This window comes from Myxocyprinus asiaticus, chromosome 6 (assembly GCF_019703515.2).
Source record: "Myxocyprinus asiaticus isolate MX2 ecotype Aquarium Trade chromosome 6, UBuf_Myxa_2, whole genome shotgun sequence".
In the NCBI taxonomy this organism is placed as follows: domain Eukaryota; kingdom Metazoa; phylum Chordata; class Actinopteri; order Cypriniformes; family Catostomidae; genus Myxocyprinus; species Myxocyprinus asiaticus.
Genome location: NC_059349.1, coordinates 46496840 through 46513384, shown reverse-complemented (window position 1 = coordinate 46513384; position 16545 = coordinate 46496840). Strand labels below are relative to the sequence as shown.

General features: G+C 39.6%; 1 protein-coding gene across 1 annotated transcript in view; it reads right to left on the bottom strand.

Annotated features, from left to right (window-relative positions):
• Window positions 1-16545, bottom strand: part of LOC127443113 (glypican-1-like) — a 133240-nt gene that overhangs the window by 30832 nt on the left and 85863 nt on the right. Inside the window, exon 3 of the mRNA XM_051701632.1 lies at window positions 3622-4013. Coding sequence (XP_051557592.1) covers window positions 3622-4013 — 392 coding nt within the window. The remainder of the gene's footprint in view (window positions 1-3621; window positions 4014-16545) is intronic.

The window sequence follows — 16545 nt, the reverse complement described above, 5'->3', positions numbered from 1 at the left end:
ACGGACAACACGGCAACGGTAGTGTACATCAACCGCCGGAGCGGTGTGCGCTCTCGTCGCATGTAGCAACTCGCCCGCCGTCTCCTCCTCTGGAGTCACCAGCGACTCAAGTCGTTGCGAGCCACTCACATCCCAGGCAACCTTAACAGCACAGCGGACGTGCTGTCGCGGCAGGTCACGCTTGGGGGAGAGTGAGACTCCACACTCATGAAGCGCCTCCCTCTATGAAGCGCCTGTATGCCTTGAAGTGATGTCTGTTCACTAAGTGGTGTTCTTCCCAACGCGAAGACCCCCAGAGATGCGCAGTTGGATCAGTGCTTTCCTTCCTGCAGGAGAGGCTGGAGGGGCGGCTGTCCCCCTCCACCTTGAAGGTGTATGTAGCCGCTATATCGGCACATCACGATGCAGTAGACGGTAAGTATTTGGGGAAGCATGAATTGATCGTCAGGTTCCTGAGAGACACTAGGAGGTTAAACCCCCCCAGATCACGTCTCATCCCCTCGTAGGATCTCTCTGTGGTCCTTTGGTGCCTACGGGGAGCTCCATTTGAGCCCCTAGAGTCAGCTGAGCTAAAGGCATTCTCTTTGAAGACTGCCCTCCTGACGGCGCTCACCTCCATCAAGAGGGTAGGGGAACTGCAGGTGTTGTCAATCAGCTAAACATTCCTGGAGTTCGGTCCGGGTTGCTCTCATGTAATCCTGAGACCCCGACCGGGCTATGTGCCCAAGGTTCCCAAGACCCCGTTTAGGGATCAGGTGGTGAACCTGCGCGAAGCTGCCTTGGGAGGAGGCAGACCCAGCCTTGACGATGCTGTGTCCGAATCATGTTTTGCGCATCTATTGGGATCACACGCAGAGCTCTAGATGCTCTGAGCAGCTCTTTGTCTGCTTTGGGGAACAGCGGAAAGGGAGCGCTGTCTCCAAACAGAGGATTGCCCACTGGGTCATTGATGCCATCGCTATGGCATATCACACCCAGGACGTGCCGCCCCCCTTGGGGCTACGAGCCCACTCTACTAGGAGTGTGGTGGCCTCCTGGGCTCTGACCAATGGCGCCTCTTTAGCAGACATTTGCAGACCGGCGGGCTGGGCAACACCCAACACCTTTGCGAGATTCTATAATCTCCGGGTTGAGCCGGTTTCGCCCCGTGTGTTTTCAGGTACGAACAGGTAAGTTCCGGGACAGCTGGCCAGGTGTGCCCCTTGCGCATAGCGCCTTTCCCCTCCCCCAGGTGAAGACGTGCGCTTTGACTCCCAGTCGTGTCCACAAAGTTGTGGACCCTGGATGACTTTCCTCCTTAGCCCTGTGGCAGGCGGGTTTGCGGAGAAACTCACTGACTGATGTGTGCTAACTAGGCCCTGTACTGGGGTAGGTGCTCCATATGCGCTGGTTCCCCGTAGGTAACCCCGTGTGATGTATCTTGCGCAAAATGGTTTCCCTGTTGGTAAACTGCGTCTTCCTGATTATGGTCATCGTGTCTGTAGAGCTCCTCCCCCCTCGGGTAGGACCTACCACAGGACTTCAAATCAAATCCAATCAAATCACATTTATTGTCACACAGCCATATACACAAGTGCAATGGTGTGTGAAATTCTTGGGTGCAGTTCCGATCAATATAGCAGTCGTGACAGTGATGAGACATATACCAATTTACAATAACATCAAATTAACACAACACAATTTAAAGTCTAATATACACATAATTACACACAACAGTATACAAAAAATAACATACACTGTATAGTATACAATATGCATAGATAGGGAACGTCCTGGTTAATTTTCGTAACCTCCGTTCCCTGATGGAGGGAACGAGACGTTGTGTCCCTCTTGCCACAACACTGAACTTCCCGCTGAAATGGCCGGGACCTTGTCTCGGCTCCTCAGCACAAAACCTGAATGAGTGGTTGCAAGCCAGCTCATTTTATACCAGTATGTCCGGGGGAGTGGCATGCAAATTCCACTTGCCAATTCCCATTGGCCTTTTTTCAAAGATCAGAGGTGTTCAGGGCTCCCATGGGCAACCCCTAGTGTCACTACATCGACACAACGTCTCGTTCCCTCCATCAGGGAATGGAGGTTACGAAAGTAACCAGGACGGTATTTACCATTTGGATGTAAATCCAAATTAGATTTCATGATGATCAAGTCTGTAATAGGTATCAATGGCCCACCCCCGAAAAATTATTTTAGAATTTATGGCCGTTATTAACGGAAATATTCAACTTGGCAACCAGGAAATCTGTATATAGAGCAGAACTACTATTATGCAGCATAAACACTACGCAAGATCAGTGAAAGAGGCCTTAGGATAAACCTATGAAGGCTACATCTATGCTTAACACTGAGAGCAGCTCCTGCTATAATCTCAGCATTAATTGAACAGGCACATTGCTTTTGTTGCCGCATGTTTGTGAGTGGGAGTATTTATTTGTACATTGATTGCTGCAGCCTCAGGGATATTCATTATGTGTCTTGTTTTCCCAAAGCATTGTTCCTACGCAGAGGCATCATGCCCATTCAGACTGAAGGAGTACGTGCCCCCTTAGACTTCTGAGCCAAAAGGATTTTCAATGGATTATTTGAAATTCCAAAAAATGTATTTGTACATTCGATAAATTCAATGATAATTGCATGTAAAAAAGAACGTCTGTGGCAGAAATCTTTATTCACATGTCTAAATTTTGTAAGTACAACGAGTCACAGGGCTGGTTCGAAGATCACACTCATGGTGTTATGGTAATAAAAATGAATTAATTGCGTCAACAACAGTGCAGTTAACGTTTGACAACTATGTCTGATCTCTTTGGAACAGTCGATCAGTTTTTTTCATTGTCTAATATAGATTATGTCTATGTTTTTGTTTCTCATTCAGAGATAGGCCGCATGCTTTCATTCTCTATTGAGCTGAAGCAGCTGTGGGCATTGCTGCATTTGTGCTAGCACCTTTTGCACAACCTCTTGTGTCGTGTATGGAAAATGCCTGCACAAAGGAGGAGATACATACAAAAAAAAAAAAAAAAAATTGTCAGATGTCAGACATGTTACACCTCACCTCAAAAAAATGCAACCATTACTGATATGCTTTTATTGACAAACAGCTGCAAACTTAATTGTTTTAAAAAGTGTGTGTGTGTGTGGGGGGGGGGGGGGGGGGGGGATTACCTTGGTGCCTTCTAAAACATTTTTTTTAAAAAGGGTGCATGACGCCCCTGATCCTATGCTTTTTACCTCAACATGCACCTTCATTAAAACTTATTGCCACAGGTGCATTTTCCAAATGTGATGAATTCTAAGAGGAAAGATGTTTATGAAATTGTATACTGTGTAATAACCAGGAGCGCTGCAACAAGTAAATTTTCTCTCCTCAATTAAAGCTGCAAGGAGCTGTTCACACCGAATGCATTTTTGTGTCTGTCAGTGCTGTTTTTAAATAGTTTTTCTATGTAAACATGCCCTAGATGGATGTCTTTGATCACTATACCACATCTCTCCGTTTTTTTGTTTGTTTTTGTTTGTTTGACATATGATTTATCCCTTGTGGCTTTATCACTTTTCAAGTGGCTAGGACACAGTTATAAAAAGAGTAAAGAAGAAGAAATAGAGAAAGAAAAGTTATACCTGCGAGACTTTCCGAACCGCTTCACCACTGATCACCAGACCCTGTGCAAAAGTTCTGGCAGCAATAACCGTCCGTGTGATTTTGGTCTTCAGTTCTCTGGGCGTGTCTCCAAATGGCTTCAGCGTCTCCGACTGTTTGGATACACAGTCCAGATATTCCTCTCCGATACTGTACTGAGGGTTTAAAGCTTTAAAGAGCCTCTCCAGCAGACGGGCCCAGAATTCATTCAGCACCTCCTCCAAGTTGACATTGGACCCTCGGTAGTAACGCCGAAGGTCAGAATACAGATCCTGAAGCACCTTTGCGGTCTGGGAGAAGAGGGATCCAAACCCGGTCTGGAAGGAGGTCTGGAGAGATGCTTCAGAACGGTTTATCAGCTCCAAGAAATAACCTGGAAACACACACATATACAGTACACAGACACTGATGAGAAGTTACATAACTGAGGATGAGTGTGTACTGTATTTTGTCAATATCAGAATTTTAGGTTAAAATTCTAAATGAGGGAAAGTGTATCAATCACATTGTTTCCTTCAATATTTAATTTTAAACAGTCTTGCAGTGTAAAAAAAAAAGAACATTTTGAAAGTATTCATGTGGAGTTTCTCAAATAATAAGAGGCCATAATAAACAGCATGCATAATCATAATTAAATAACAAGCAAAATGCTGTTTAAATCTTTTAGAATTTTTGGATCCACTTTATATTAGGTGTCTTTAACTACTATTTACTATTATTGATACAATGTACTTATTATGTACATATGTGTTGTTGCATTGTATTTACATTTAAAGTACCTGCAATTACATATGTAGTTACACTGTTAACCTTAACCCCTAATCCTAAACTTTACCCTACCCCAACACTTACCCTAAAACCTAACCCTAATCTAAACCCTACCCCTAAACCTACCTGTACCTCAACCTCAGTAGCAGCAAATGTGAATCACAATAAGTACATTGTACTGTATTTATTTTAATGGTATTACATAGTAGTTAAAGACACCTAATATAAAGTGTGACAGAATTTTTAGATATAGTATGTAGATATAGCAAGTATATTTTACAGTATAAAACACTACGCCGTGGGACATGCCAATATCCCCATTTTAGAATAGCTAAAATAAAATAAAAATATATTTAAAAAAATACAAATTATGGGAAATAATTAAATTTGTTCATGAAATATTTATTTTATATAACTAAAGCTTTGTTTTCCAAAAAAAATAAATAAAATAAAATAAATAAATAAAAATACAGTAATCACCAAAAAATATCACCTAACCTTATTAAGGCATCCATTGAAGTGCTACAGGTAATATTGTATCATTCCTCAATAGTTAAACTTCAAATCGTTTCATTACAAATTATAGTAGTTATAAAATCTGTAAAATATATCAGCATAACAATTCCGTAAAAAGTTACATTTAATAAATGCTTTAATGGCAACAGTCAAATTTGTTGTGGAAATTTTTTTTTTTATTGGGGCAGTGATCTGCCACCACACACACACACACACAGACACACACACACATGCACAAACTGTATATGCCTGAAGTCGATTAGTGTGATTTGTGGCTGTTGCATAATACAGCGATCATCATAAGCTCACAATATCCTGGTCGGATGTCAATCAATCTCACATTATCTAAAAGACATTATTTGAACACAGAAATAAAGCAAGAAATTGAGGAGTGTACACAAACACACACACAATTATTATTTTTTTTTACTTAAATAATGTGCTTTATGTGGTATCTAATTTAACTGGTCTAATTCAAGTCAAAAATATTATTTAAAATAATTGAAATCAACCTGAATATATAAGGTCACACCTACAAAACAAATTTTATGTGAAAGATTGGGCAGAAACAGCTCCTGAAGGTAACAATCACAGTGTACACATTTTTACATTGTACTTGTATTTAGCTATGCAGGTTTTTAAATACATTTATAAAATTACACATCCCAGATACACAAAGAATCATGACTATGAACCCACACCAGGTCACCCACCACCTCCCAAACAAAAATACAAAAACAAACAAACTTTGTTTGTGTGTGTGCATATATTCAAAGACATATATTGCACCAGTGGAATTATGTTGGTACTAATAATTCCATGATGAAATACAGTTCAGTATGCTTCAAGTAAGACCTTTTGTGCTCTACATTTGATAAAGCTGAAATGAATCACACTTTCTGACCAATATTCAATATTTTTCATGATATTATATCATATAAGGTCTATTAGCAGCATTTTTGCATAACATTTTTTTGTCAAAAGGTGCTTAGAATCTACTAATTTCACCGGCAACAACATTAAAGCAACTTCTCTCCAGATCATGGGCTGACTTTACCTGATATCAAACCAGCAACCATTGAGTTAAACCACAATCCTTAACCATTAGGCTGCCAGCACCACCACTTGCATGTGTTAGGGATTTTGTTAATTAAATTTTCATTTTGAGAAATAATTTAATTAGCATTAATCAAAGTAAATTGTAAGTGGTAAGGTACAGGACAGGACAGGATAGTATTTTTTATGCGTTACTACAGCATCACAGCAATTTACGTAAATTAGACCATTGAAAATAACAATATACAATCATATACTCAGCAATACAATACCAAAATACTGTAATCATATATATATAGTATATTGCAACAGTAATGCAATAATAAAACTATAGAGTTTTTCCAAAATAGACTATATTGAGTGCATAATAAATTACTACGTCACACAGAGACAAGCATTTCAATACTTATGCGTTAACCAAGTAAGTTATAAATACCTTTTTTTGTTATAAAAATCTCTAATTTGCTGAACTCTTGTCACATCACATTCACGTCTCCTGACACGATGAGAACACCACATCCATTTTCTCTTTTCTCGCTTCAGTGGATTCTTTTCTCTTCTTTTCATTTCTATAAAATCCACTCGAAGGTGTGTTACCACCAATATCATTTCACTCCCTGTCACAAGGCTTTTCAATTCTAGAGCAGGTTTTTAGGGTCTGTAAACTCCAGCTGATAACATAATACCATGGTCTTAGTCATTTTTTTATTGTTAGATTTCTATTTTGATGTGGTTTAGGTGGTATTATTGTTGTATAATGTATTGTTTTTATTTATGATCGGAAGGAGAATGACAAGTCATTGTGCATTTACCAGTGGCGTTTTCTCTGAGGAGGCAAGAGAGGCTGTGCCTCCTCAAAAATTCGGGCGTTGAATATAATCGAATGCACATAAATAAAACAATTTAAATATTACAAAATGTGAGCTCAAATAATATGCATTATAGCAGTTATATTTCTGCTATATTCAGCGACATCAGGGGATAATGTTTCAGAGGGAGGCAGCGTCTCACACACCCTTAAACTTGAGTTGAGCTTTGGCATGCATGAATGTGAGGCAGGGTAACCACAAAATACAGGCGAAAAGTCACATGAAGGCAGACATTGCCTTAACTTAGTGCTGATTCGTTCAATGCGCTGTCAATCAGTCAATAGAGATAATGCCCGCATCTCATATTCTCGTACTCACAGCGGGTCTCCACAGAGAATGGGACGAGCTGATGTAAGTGGAGGTACTATTTAAAGAGTAAACAACTAACTGACTCGGACAACTCCACTTTTGGTCACATCCAAATCAAAATGAACTTGAAATGACTTGAAACATGTAAAGTTTGTCAATGAGCTGTTTTTTAGTGAGCACTCGCTCTTAAAGATACAGCCCCAATCCACCATTATAGAGGAGTAGATGACTGATCCGAAAATAAGGTGAATAATAGCAGAACATTTAAAAGATACTTGATATATACTTGATATATGCTTTTTGCTGTATTATTGCAGGTATTATTTTGAAGCAACGTAAAAATTATAATTACTATAACACATAACCTTAAAGGAGCAATATGTAACATTGACATCAAGCGTTTAAAATGGGTACTGCAGTCCAAATTCAAAATATTGGAGAGAGTTGTCTCCCCCGCCCCCTCCTCCCCAGACTCAAAGCTCACGTGGGTTGCCATGTTGAAGACATGCAACAGGAACAAGCAAACTGACAATGGCAAGCGATGAGCCTTTCACTGTAAGTTGATCAGCTAATGCATACGTTTGCAATGTTTTTATTGTTTGCAAATTATAAACCAGCTCATGTGGATTTTTTTATAACTCTGTCAATGTTAGCTAGATGTATTGCTGGCTTCCATGGCTGCAGCGCGCTGTGTTTGCCTGCTAACTTGTTTCAAATCTGGCAACCCATGGTGTTGAAATACTATTGGGAAATGGGCAGTGGGCGGGATCACACAGGCCAAAACACAAACAGAAATTCCGTCCCGGAACGGACATTTCAAAGTAGAATATACTGGCTGTAGCATTGTTTTCTGAGAAGCCAGTATTTCAACTTAGCATGTTTCCTAAATCTCTGATAACATATTATAATAATGTTATGCTTTAGTACAGTAAATATATTACATATTGCACCTTTAATGAGTCTTTGACTTGATTTAATAAAGTCTGTTAATATGAACATACAAAAAATATAAGTATTGTATGCTTAGATAAAATGTATTTCATATGCCTTCCCTTATGGAAATCTAATATATGGCAATAAACATATATAAAACTATAGTTCATATATTTGGTATATAGCCTATACAGTATAGCCAATTCAAATTCCACTGTGATAGGAACATATATGTTAAAATATATATATGAAAACAGCTTTTTTTGTAGTATTTTGAAATATATGTTGTTGCAAATATTTGCAAGTATGTGACTAAACTGTACACCCTTTGATTTTTGGTTGATTTTCCTTGTTATAATTGCATTTTAAATTTTTAAATAATTTTTTTTTAAATAAAAGTTCAAATCTACTGTAAATTTTTTAAATACTTAGATAATGCTTTCTGCAACACAAACTGCGAAGAATACTGTGGTACTAACATGATTTTGTTTTTATATACCATGGTACATGGTACCATGTTTGTTTTTAACATGTAAAATACCATGGTAGCACCTTGGTATTCTTTGCAGTATCTTAGGCCAGGGGTTTTCAAACTGAGGTCCAGAAGGGGGTGTTAGGGGGTACACGGAATATTTAAGAGAAAATGTAGACATTATTTGACATTAGTACTGTTCATTCTGAAAGCATGAGAATACTAGCAATTATTTTATTCAATTGAGAGCCGTTGTTTTAAACAGTAATAAATAAAAAGATGCCGGCATATAATTTCATTTATTATGAAAAAATCGGTCCCACTTTATATTAGGTGTCTTTAACTACTATGTACTAACATTAAAATACATGCAATACAATGTACTTATTGTGTAACTACATGTTGTTCTGCAAAATTCTCACAAGATTCACATTTACTGCTATACTGAGGTACGGGTAAGTTTAGGGGAAGGGTATATCAAAGTAGTATGGTATTGTAATAATTTAAACAAATAATGCTAGACCTCTTCTCAGAATTAACATAGCTTCCCCCCCAAGCCCCCCCCCCCCCCCCCCCTTTACATCATGTTTAGTTAATGTACAATGTCAGTGTACTAGGTACAAGAAGAAGATATATGAAGAAATAAGAGATGAAGGCATGGAAACTTCTGTGAACCTCTGCTCCCTCACTACACCCTTCTCTGCTCTCTTCTCTTTCTAAATCCTCCATTAATCTCTGACAGGCGCGCAAGCATAATGACATCAGTGGCAACGTAACCGAACACGCCCGGATGTTAATTTGAAGCCGAATCCGTGATGGAGAGACAAGCAGCTGGGGACGATAGGTTGATGGAATGAGAGGAGAAAAAGAGTGAGGGGTAAAAGAAAAAGAGGAGGGATTTGAATAGGATTACACTTAATTGTATTCATCCATTCTGACAAAGTGCTTAATGACTAAATTAAAGGAGCACCAGCCCTCGCTCATCTTATTCCAATTTTTTGTAATGCATACACACAGACACGAACAAACAAACAAACAAACAAACACAGAGACCTTTAACTAGCAGTGGACAAAACAGACAATACCTAACCCTTAATTTTGATATTCTGTTAAAATATACATTATGTCAGCCTGAGGAGGATGAGTTTATAAGGTCACTATTTTTCTGTAAAGCTGTTTGGAACTTTATGTGTTGATGAATTAAATTCGATCCAGTGCTGGTCGGACCAATCATACACTATGCTACAAGACTGTTTTGATCACGTGGACTGGGAGATGTTCCAGTCCACCTCTGATGACGACATCGAGCTTTATGCTGATAGCGTCACGTGTTTCAGCGTAGAGGATGTTGTTCCGACCAAAACAATACGGATCAACCCGAACCAGAAACCTTGGATTAATAGTGATGTTTGCGCGGGCCTCCCTCACTGGACCCATTGCAGTTAGCTTACCGCAACAACCACTCCACTGATGATGCCATTGCATCTACAATACACACTGCTCTCTCCCACCTGGAAAAAAGGAACACTTATATAAGAAAGCTGTTTGTAGACTACAGCTCAACATTCAACACCATAGTGCCCTCCAAGCTTGATGTGAAACTCCGGGCTCTGGGCTTAAATAGCTCACTGTGCAGCTGGATCCTGGACTTCCTGTCAAGCAGATGCCAGGTGGTTAGAATGGGCAGCAACATCTCCTCATCACTGACCCTCAACACTGGAGCCCCACAGGGCTGTGTTCTCAGCCCACTCCTGTATTCCCTGTACACACATGACTGTGTGGCAACACATAGCTCCAATGCCATCATTAAGTTTGCTGATGATATGATGGTGGTAGGTCTGATCACTGACAATGATGAAACAGCTTACAGAGAGGAGGTGCACACTCTGACACGCTGGTGTCAGGAGCACAACATCTCCCTCAACGTCAGCAAGACAAAGGAGCTTGTGGTGGACTTCAGGAGAAGAGAAAGAGAACACAGCCCCATCACCATCAATGGAGCACCAGTGGAGAGAGTCAGCAGCTTCAAGTTCCTCGGTGTCCACATCACTGAGGATCTCACATGGCCTGTCCACACTGAGGCCGTTGTGAAGAAGGCTCATCAGCGCCTCTTCTTCCTGAGACGGCTGAGGAAGTTTGGAATGAACCACCACATCCTCAAACGGTTCTATACCAGCACTGTAGAGAGCATCCTGACTGGCTGCATCTCCGCCTGGTACGGCAATAGCACCGCCCACAACCGCAAAGCCCTGCAAAGGGTGGTGCGAACTGCCAGACACATCATCGGAGGTGAGCTTCCCTCCCTCCAGGACATATATACCAGGCAGTGTGTGAAAAAAGCTTGGAGGATCATCAGAGACTCCAGCCACCCGAGCCATGGGCTGCTCTCACTGCTACCATCAGGCAGGCGGTATCGCAGCATCAGGACCCGCACCAGCCAACTTCATGATAGCTTCTTCCCCCAAGCAATCAGACTTTTGAACTCTTGATCTCTCACGATCAATATACATCAGCACTGCACTTTATTAATCTTATTATCTCACACTAGACTGTCATAAATTATATTCTCTCTTAACAACACACTGGCAACTGACTATCAACTGACAGCCTGAATGTCAATACAGTACTATTCAACCTACTGTACTTTTTATATATACTATATATACTATTTTTCTATTGTATAATGTGTATTCTATATTGTGTGTATTGTATACTGTACATTGTATGTTATTATTTGTATATTGTGTTGTGTGTAATCATGTGTATATTAGATTTTAAATTGTGTTGTGTAAATCTGAAGTTTATTGTAAATTGATATATGTCTCATCACTGTCATGACTGCTATGTTGCTCGGAACTGCACCCAAGAATTTCACACACTATTGCACTTGTGTATAAGGTTGTGTGACAATAAAAGTGATTTGATTTGATTTTATTTGAAATTGAACTCAACTTTATTAGTTGGATTAAACAGAATTTAACCGAAACTATCTGAATTAAACTGAAACATCAAACTGACTGCAACTGCAACTAATTGAATTGAATTAAAATGAATTGAACACAATTGAACTGGAATTTTTTTTATTGAATTAAATCAAATTGAATGGAACTGAAACAAATTGATTTGAAATTAAACTAATAGAATTGAATTAAAATGACTGAACTGAATTACAATGAACTAAATTGAACTGAAACTAATTTAACTGAGTTAAAACTAATTGAATTTAAGTAAAACACTGAATTGAACTGAATTGAACTGAATTAAAATGAATTAAACTAAATTGAACAGATATTTGTATTAAATGTACTCAAACTGAAACTCAACTGAACTGAATAAAATGTAACTGCACTAAACTAAATTGAACTGAAATATAATTGAATCTAACTGAAACATATTTAATTAAGTTGAAACTAACTGAATTTAATTAAAATGAACTGAACTATTGAAAATATTTTTTTATTTTATTAAATTAAAACTAATTGAACTGAACTTCAACTAATTTAACTGAGTTAAAATGAAGAAAATTAAACTGAGTCAAACCAAATCAAAATGAAACTAATTAGATTAAACTGAATAAAATGTAACTGAAACAAACTAGATTAAACTGAAATTTATTAAACTGAACTGAATCACACTGAACTGAACCGAAACTATGGATTGAACTGAATTAACATGAACTGAACTAAATTAAACAGAATTTTTGAATTGAATTAAATCAAACTGAAATGAATTGAATGGAACTGAAAATTTGAACTGAACTTTAATTGATCTAACCTGAACTGACATCTATAGAAATTTGGCCTTCACAATTACAATAATACAAGTGTGCGCACATAAATACTTTTGTCACTTGTACTTTCAAAGGGTCAGTCACCTCAGTTGAAGAGGTCTGATAGGGGCTTGAGCCCATGTCCAGCTGGCAAAAGATGCAGCAGAGGGGTCATGTTCTCCACCTGTAGGTCTATCTTCACCGCGAGTCAGAAGTCATGTCTTTGGAAGTTCATGAATTTCATGAGCCTTACAGTCACAAGCCCAGAGGAGCGCTTTGCAGTCCTGTGTGTGCTCTACTTTAGAGGGCCTCATAAACACTAAAGCTCTTCCTGAAGGGTCTTAAATCAGACATACGCAAACATAAGCAGCAGCAGCAGCAGCTGTGGCCTGAATCTCAGAGAATGTGCTGTTTGTAACACACACATCTATAGCACCATGAGGATCTCCACAGGTGCACAGAGATAGTTGCACCTTCATGTCCATGCAGCCCATGATTCCACAATCTTTATATCTACACCGATTAGCCACAACATTAAAACCACCTGCCTAATATTGTGTAGGTCCCCCTCGTGCCGCCAAAACAGCGCCAACCTGCATCTCAGAATAACATTCTGAGATGATATTCTTCTCACCACAATTGTACAGAGCAGTTATCTGACTTAGCGTAGACCGTTGTGCATGAAAATCCCAGGAGATCAGCAGTTACAGAAATACTCAAACCAGCCCAGCTGGCACCAACAATCATCCATGCGATTATCTAATCAGCCAATAGTGTGGCAGCAGTGCAGTGCATAAAATCATTCAGTTACGGGTCAGGAGCTTCAGTTAATGTTAAGATCAACCATCAGAATGGGGGAAAAAATGTGATCTCAATGATTTGGAGTGTGGCATGATTGTTGGTGCCAGACGGGCTAGATTGAGTATTCCTGTAACTGCTGATCTCCTGGGATTTTCACGCACAACAGTCTCTAGAATTTACTCCGAATGGTGCCAAAATAAATAAAAAAAAACATCCAGTGAGTGGCAGTTCTGTGGACAGAAATGCTTTGTTGATGAGAGAGGTCAACAGAGAATGGCCAGACTGGTTCAAACTGACAAAGTCTACGGTAACTCAGATAACCTCTCTGTACATTTGTGGTGAGAAGAATAGAAGAATTCAGAAGAATTGCTTTTCTGATATGCGGGTTGGTGCTGTTTTGGTGGCACGAGGGGGACCTACACAATACTAGGCAGGTGGTTTTAATGTTGTGTTTGATTGGTGTATACTACCCTGCAAAGCCAAAATGCAGGTTATTTTTCTGCAAACAGAAACTGGGTCTCTTGATTAGCCTATATATAACATGAGTGACTACAGCATATATGCTATTTTATACCAGTTTTGAACATCCAGTCAGATTTTAGACCTAGAACTATACATTTTATTAACTTTATTTTAAAGGGATAGTTCGCCCAAAAATGAAAATTCTCTCATCATTTACACATCCTCATGCCATCCCAGATCTGTATGACTTTCTTCTGCTGAACACAAAAAAATATTTTTAGAAGAATATCTCAGCTTTGTAGGTCCATAAAATGTAAGTGAATGGGGTCCAAAACGTTAAAGCTGCAAAACGCACATAAAGGCAACATAAAGTAATCCATAAGAATCCAGTGGTTTAATCCATCCATTGATCCAATCAATTTGGGGCAAGAATATACCAAAATATAACTCTTTTTTTCACTGTACATCTTGCCATTGCAGTCTCAAGGGACGATCATGATTTTAAATTAGATTACACTTCCTTTTGCTTGACGCATGCACAACACACTAGATGGCGCTAGGAAGTGTAATCGAGCTTGAAATCATGATCGCCAAGGAGACTGCTGATGCCAAGGTTTATAGTGAAAAAGGAGTTATATTTTAGTCTTTTCTCCCCCAAAACCAGTTGGATCACTTCAGAAGACATACTGTAAGTTTATCCACTGGAATCTTATGGATTACTTTTATGCAGCTTTTATGTGTTTTTGGAGCTGTGCATGCCATTCTGTGAATGCTTGTGTGTAATTTTAACTAGAATAAATAGTCTTCTTTCGTGAAAAGTGAAGAATTTCAGTTCTGGGTTTTGGTTTCCCAAAACTGACTTATAATCCTAGGTTAGTGTGGTCTTAAAGGACAATAATCAGTATTCACATGGCCACATACACATACAGACAAACACACGCTCAAACATGCATTACACACAGCCTTTTGTCCACCACTGGAAACTTGGGAACTGTTTCAAAATGGCATTCAGAAGATGAAGAAAGAGACAGTGAGAAAAATTATTCATAACATAAAAATGGCCATGAGACAGAGAGATAGATAGAGAGAGAGAGAGAGAGAGAGAGAGAGAGAGAGAGAGAGATGTCTTTGGGATCATAAGTCTGGGCCACAGTAGGTCTTTCTCAACGTGATTTGCATGCCAACGTGAAACAGCCAATGAGGACGATCTTGTCACAGCTGTCCTTGTCGCAGATAACATCATCGGAGGTGACCTCCAACAGGAAATTATTTTCCTGCATGACTCTGTGTGATTGAAAATATTTCTTCAATATATCAGCATTTTAATTGCTTAGAGCCTCAAAGAGCTATTCAAACTCAAAATCACGACTATAATAAATGTTTTCAGCTAACAAAATTTCACCAATTAATCTGTAACAATTCAGCTAGAAGTGCTTTGCTGAACATGACACAGCTCTTTGTTTATAATGCATACATTTAATAATGTGATCTGATAAAATAGATTTATTATCTTCTACGCTGCAGTTTGAATAAATAAGTTATCTTTAACACAAACCCACACACATCTTCAGCTTTATAACTTATGACTGGACTCGTGTCTGACTCAAAAAGTTCCTGAATTTAACCAAAATACTGTACAGCAATTAAATCTCTTCCTTCTATTTCTGTTTGGCTTAACTATAGTTAGCTACTTAGCTATAATTTAAAAAAAAAAAAAAAAAACATTGATTATAAAGCAAATATTGTTTTTGTTTTTTGTTTTTCAAATTCTAAAAATGCTAAAAGTTTTATTTAAAATTAGGGTTACAGTTGAAGTCAGAAGTTTACATACACCTTAGCCAAATATATTTAAACTCAGTTTTTCACAATTCCTGACATTTAATCATAGAAAACGTCATGGTTACTGGTGTAACCTCCGTTCCCTGATGGAGGGAACGAGATGTTGGTGTCGATGTAGTGACACTAGGGGTCACTCTTGGGAGCCCGAGACACCTCTGGTCTTTGATAAAAGGCCAATGAAAATTGGCGAGTGGTATTTGCATGCCACTCCCCCGAACATACGGGTATAAAAGGAGCTGGTATGCAACCACTCATTCAGGTTTTATGCTGAGGAGCCGATATAAGGTCCGGCCATTTCAGCGAGTAGTTCAGCGTTGTGGCAGGAGGGACCAACGTCTCGTTCCCTCCATCAGGGAACGGAGGTTACACCAGTAACCATGACATTCCCTGTCTGTCACTCACTTGACGTTGGTGTCGATGTAGTGACACTAGGGGTCCCTATACAAAATGCCACAAGGCTGAACTGTGTTACGTGAACTGGCGGTGTGTGGTGGGCAGACTTGCTGTGTGCCTCATAGCCAGCACACCAGGTCGACACGTAACCTCCCCCAACACATTAATGAATGTCGAACGGCCCTTTTTGGGGACAAGTCGACTACCCAAAGATAGAGACAGGCTTAACCCAGTCGTGGCCTCTTTTCCCCTTCTCTTTTTCCACTCCCTAAAAAAGAAGGGGGATTATCTGACTGGGCCGCCAGGTCTAGTCGGGGGGTGTCCCTCCCAAGGGGAGGACACTGTGGAGACCACACCTCGCCCCAAGAGAGGGGGGGATATTTAAGTGGAAGAATACGTCACATGGTCTTTCCAACCATGTGGACAGCCTTCAAGGTAGTTTAGGAGTTACTACAAACATGGAGACTGGGGCAGAAGGCTCTGCCCAAGGAAGACGCAGTTTGCCAGCAGGGAAACGAATTAGTGGAAGATATAGATCGCATGGGGTTAGCCTTACAGGGAACCGCCACATGTGGAGCACCTACCCCAGAACCGGGCTCTTAGTTAGCGCGTGTACTGGGCCGGCAGTGAGTCTCTCCGAAAACTCGACTGCCACAGGGCTCGGAGGAAGTCAACCAGGGAACAAATTTTGTGAACACTACTGGGAATTAACAGCACA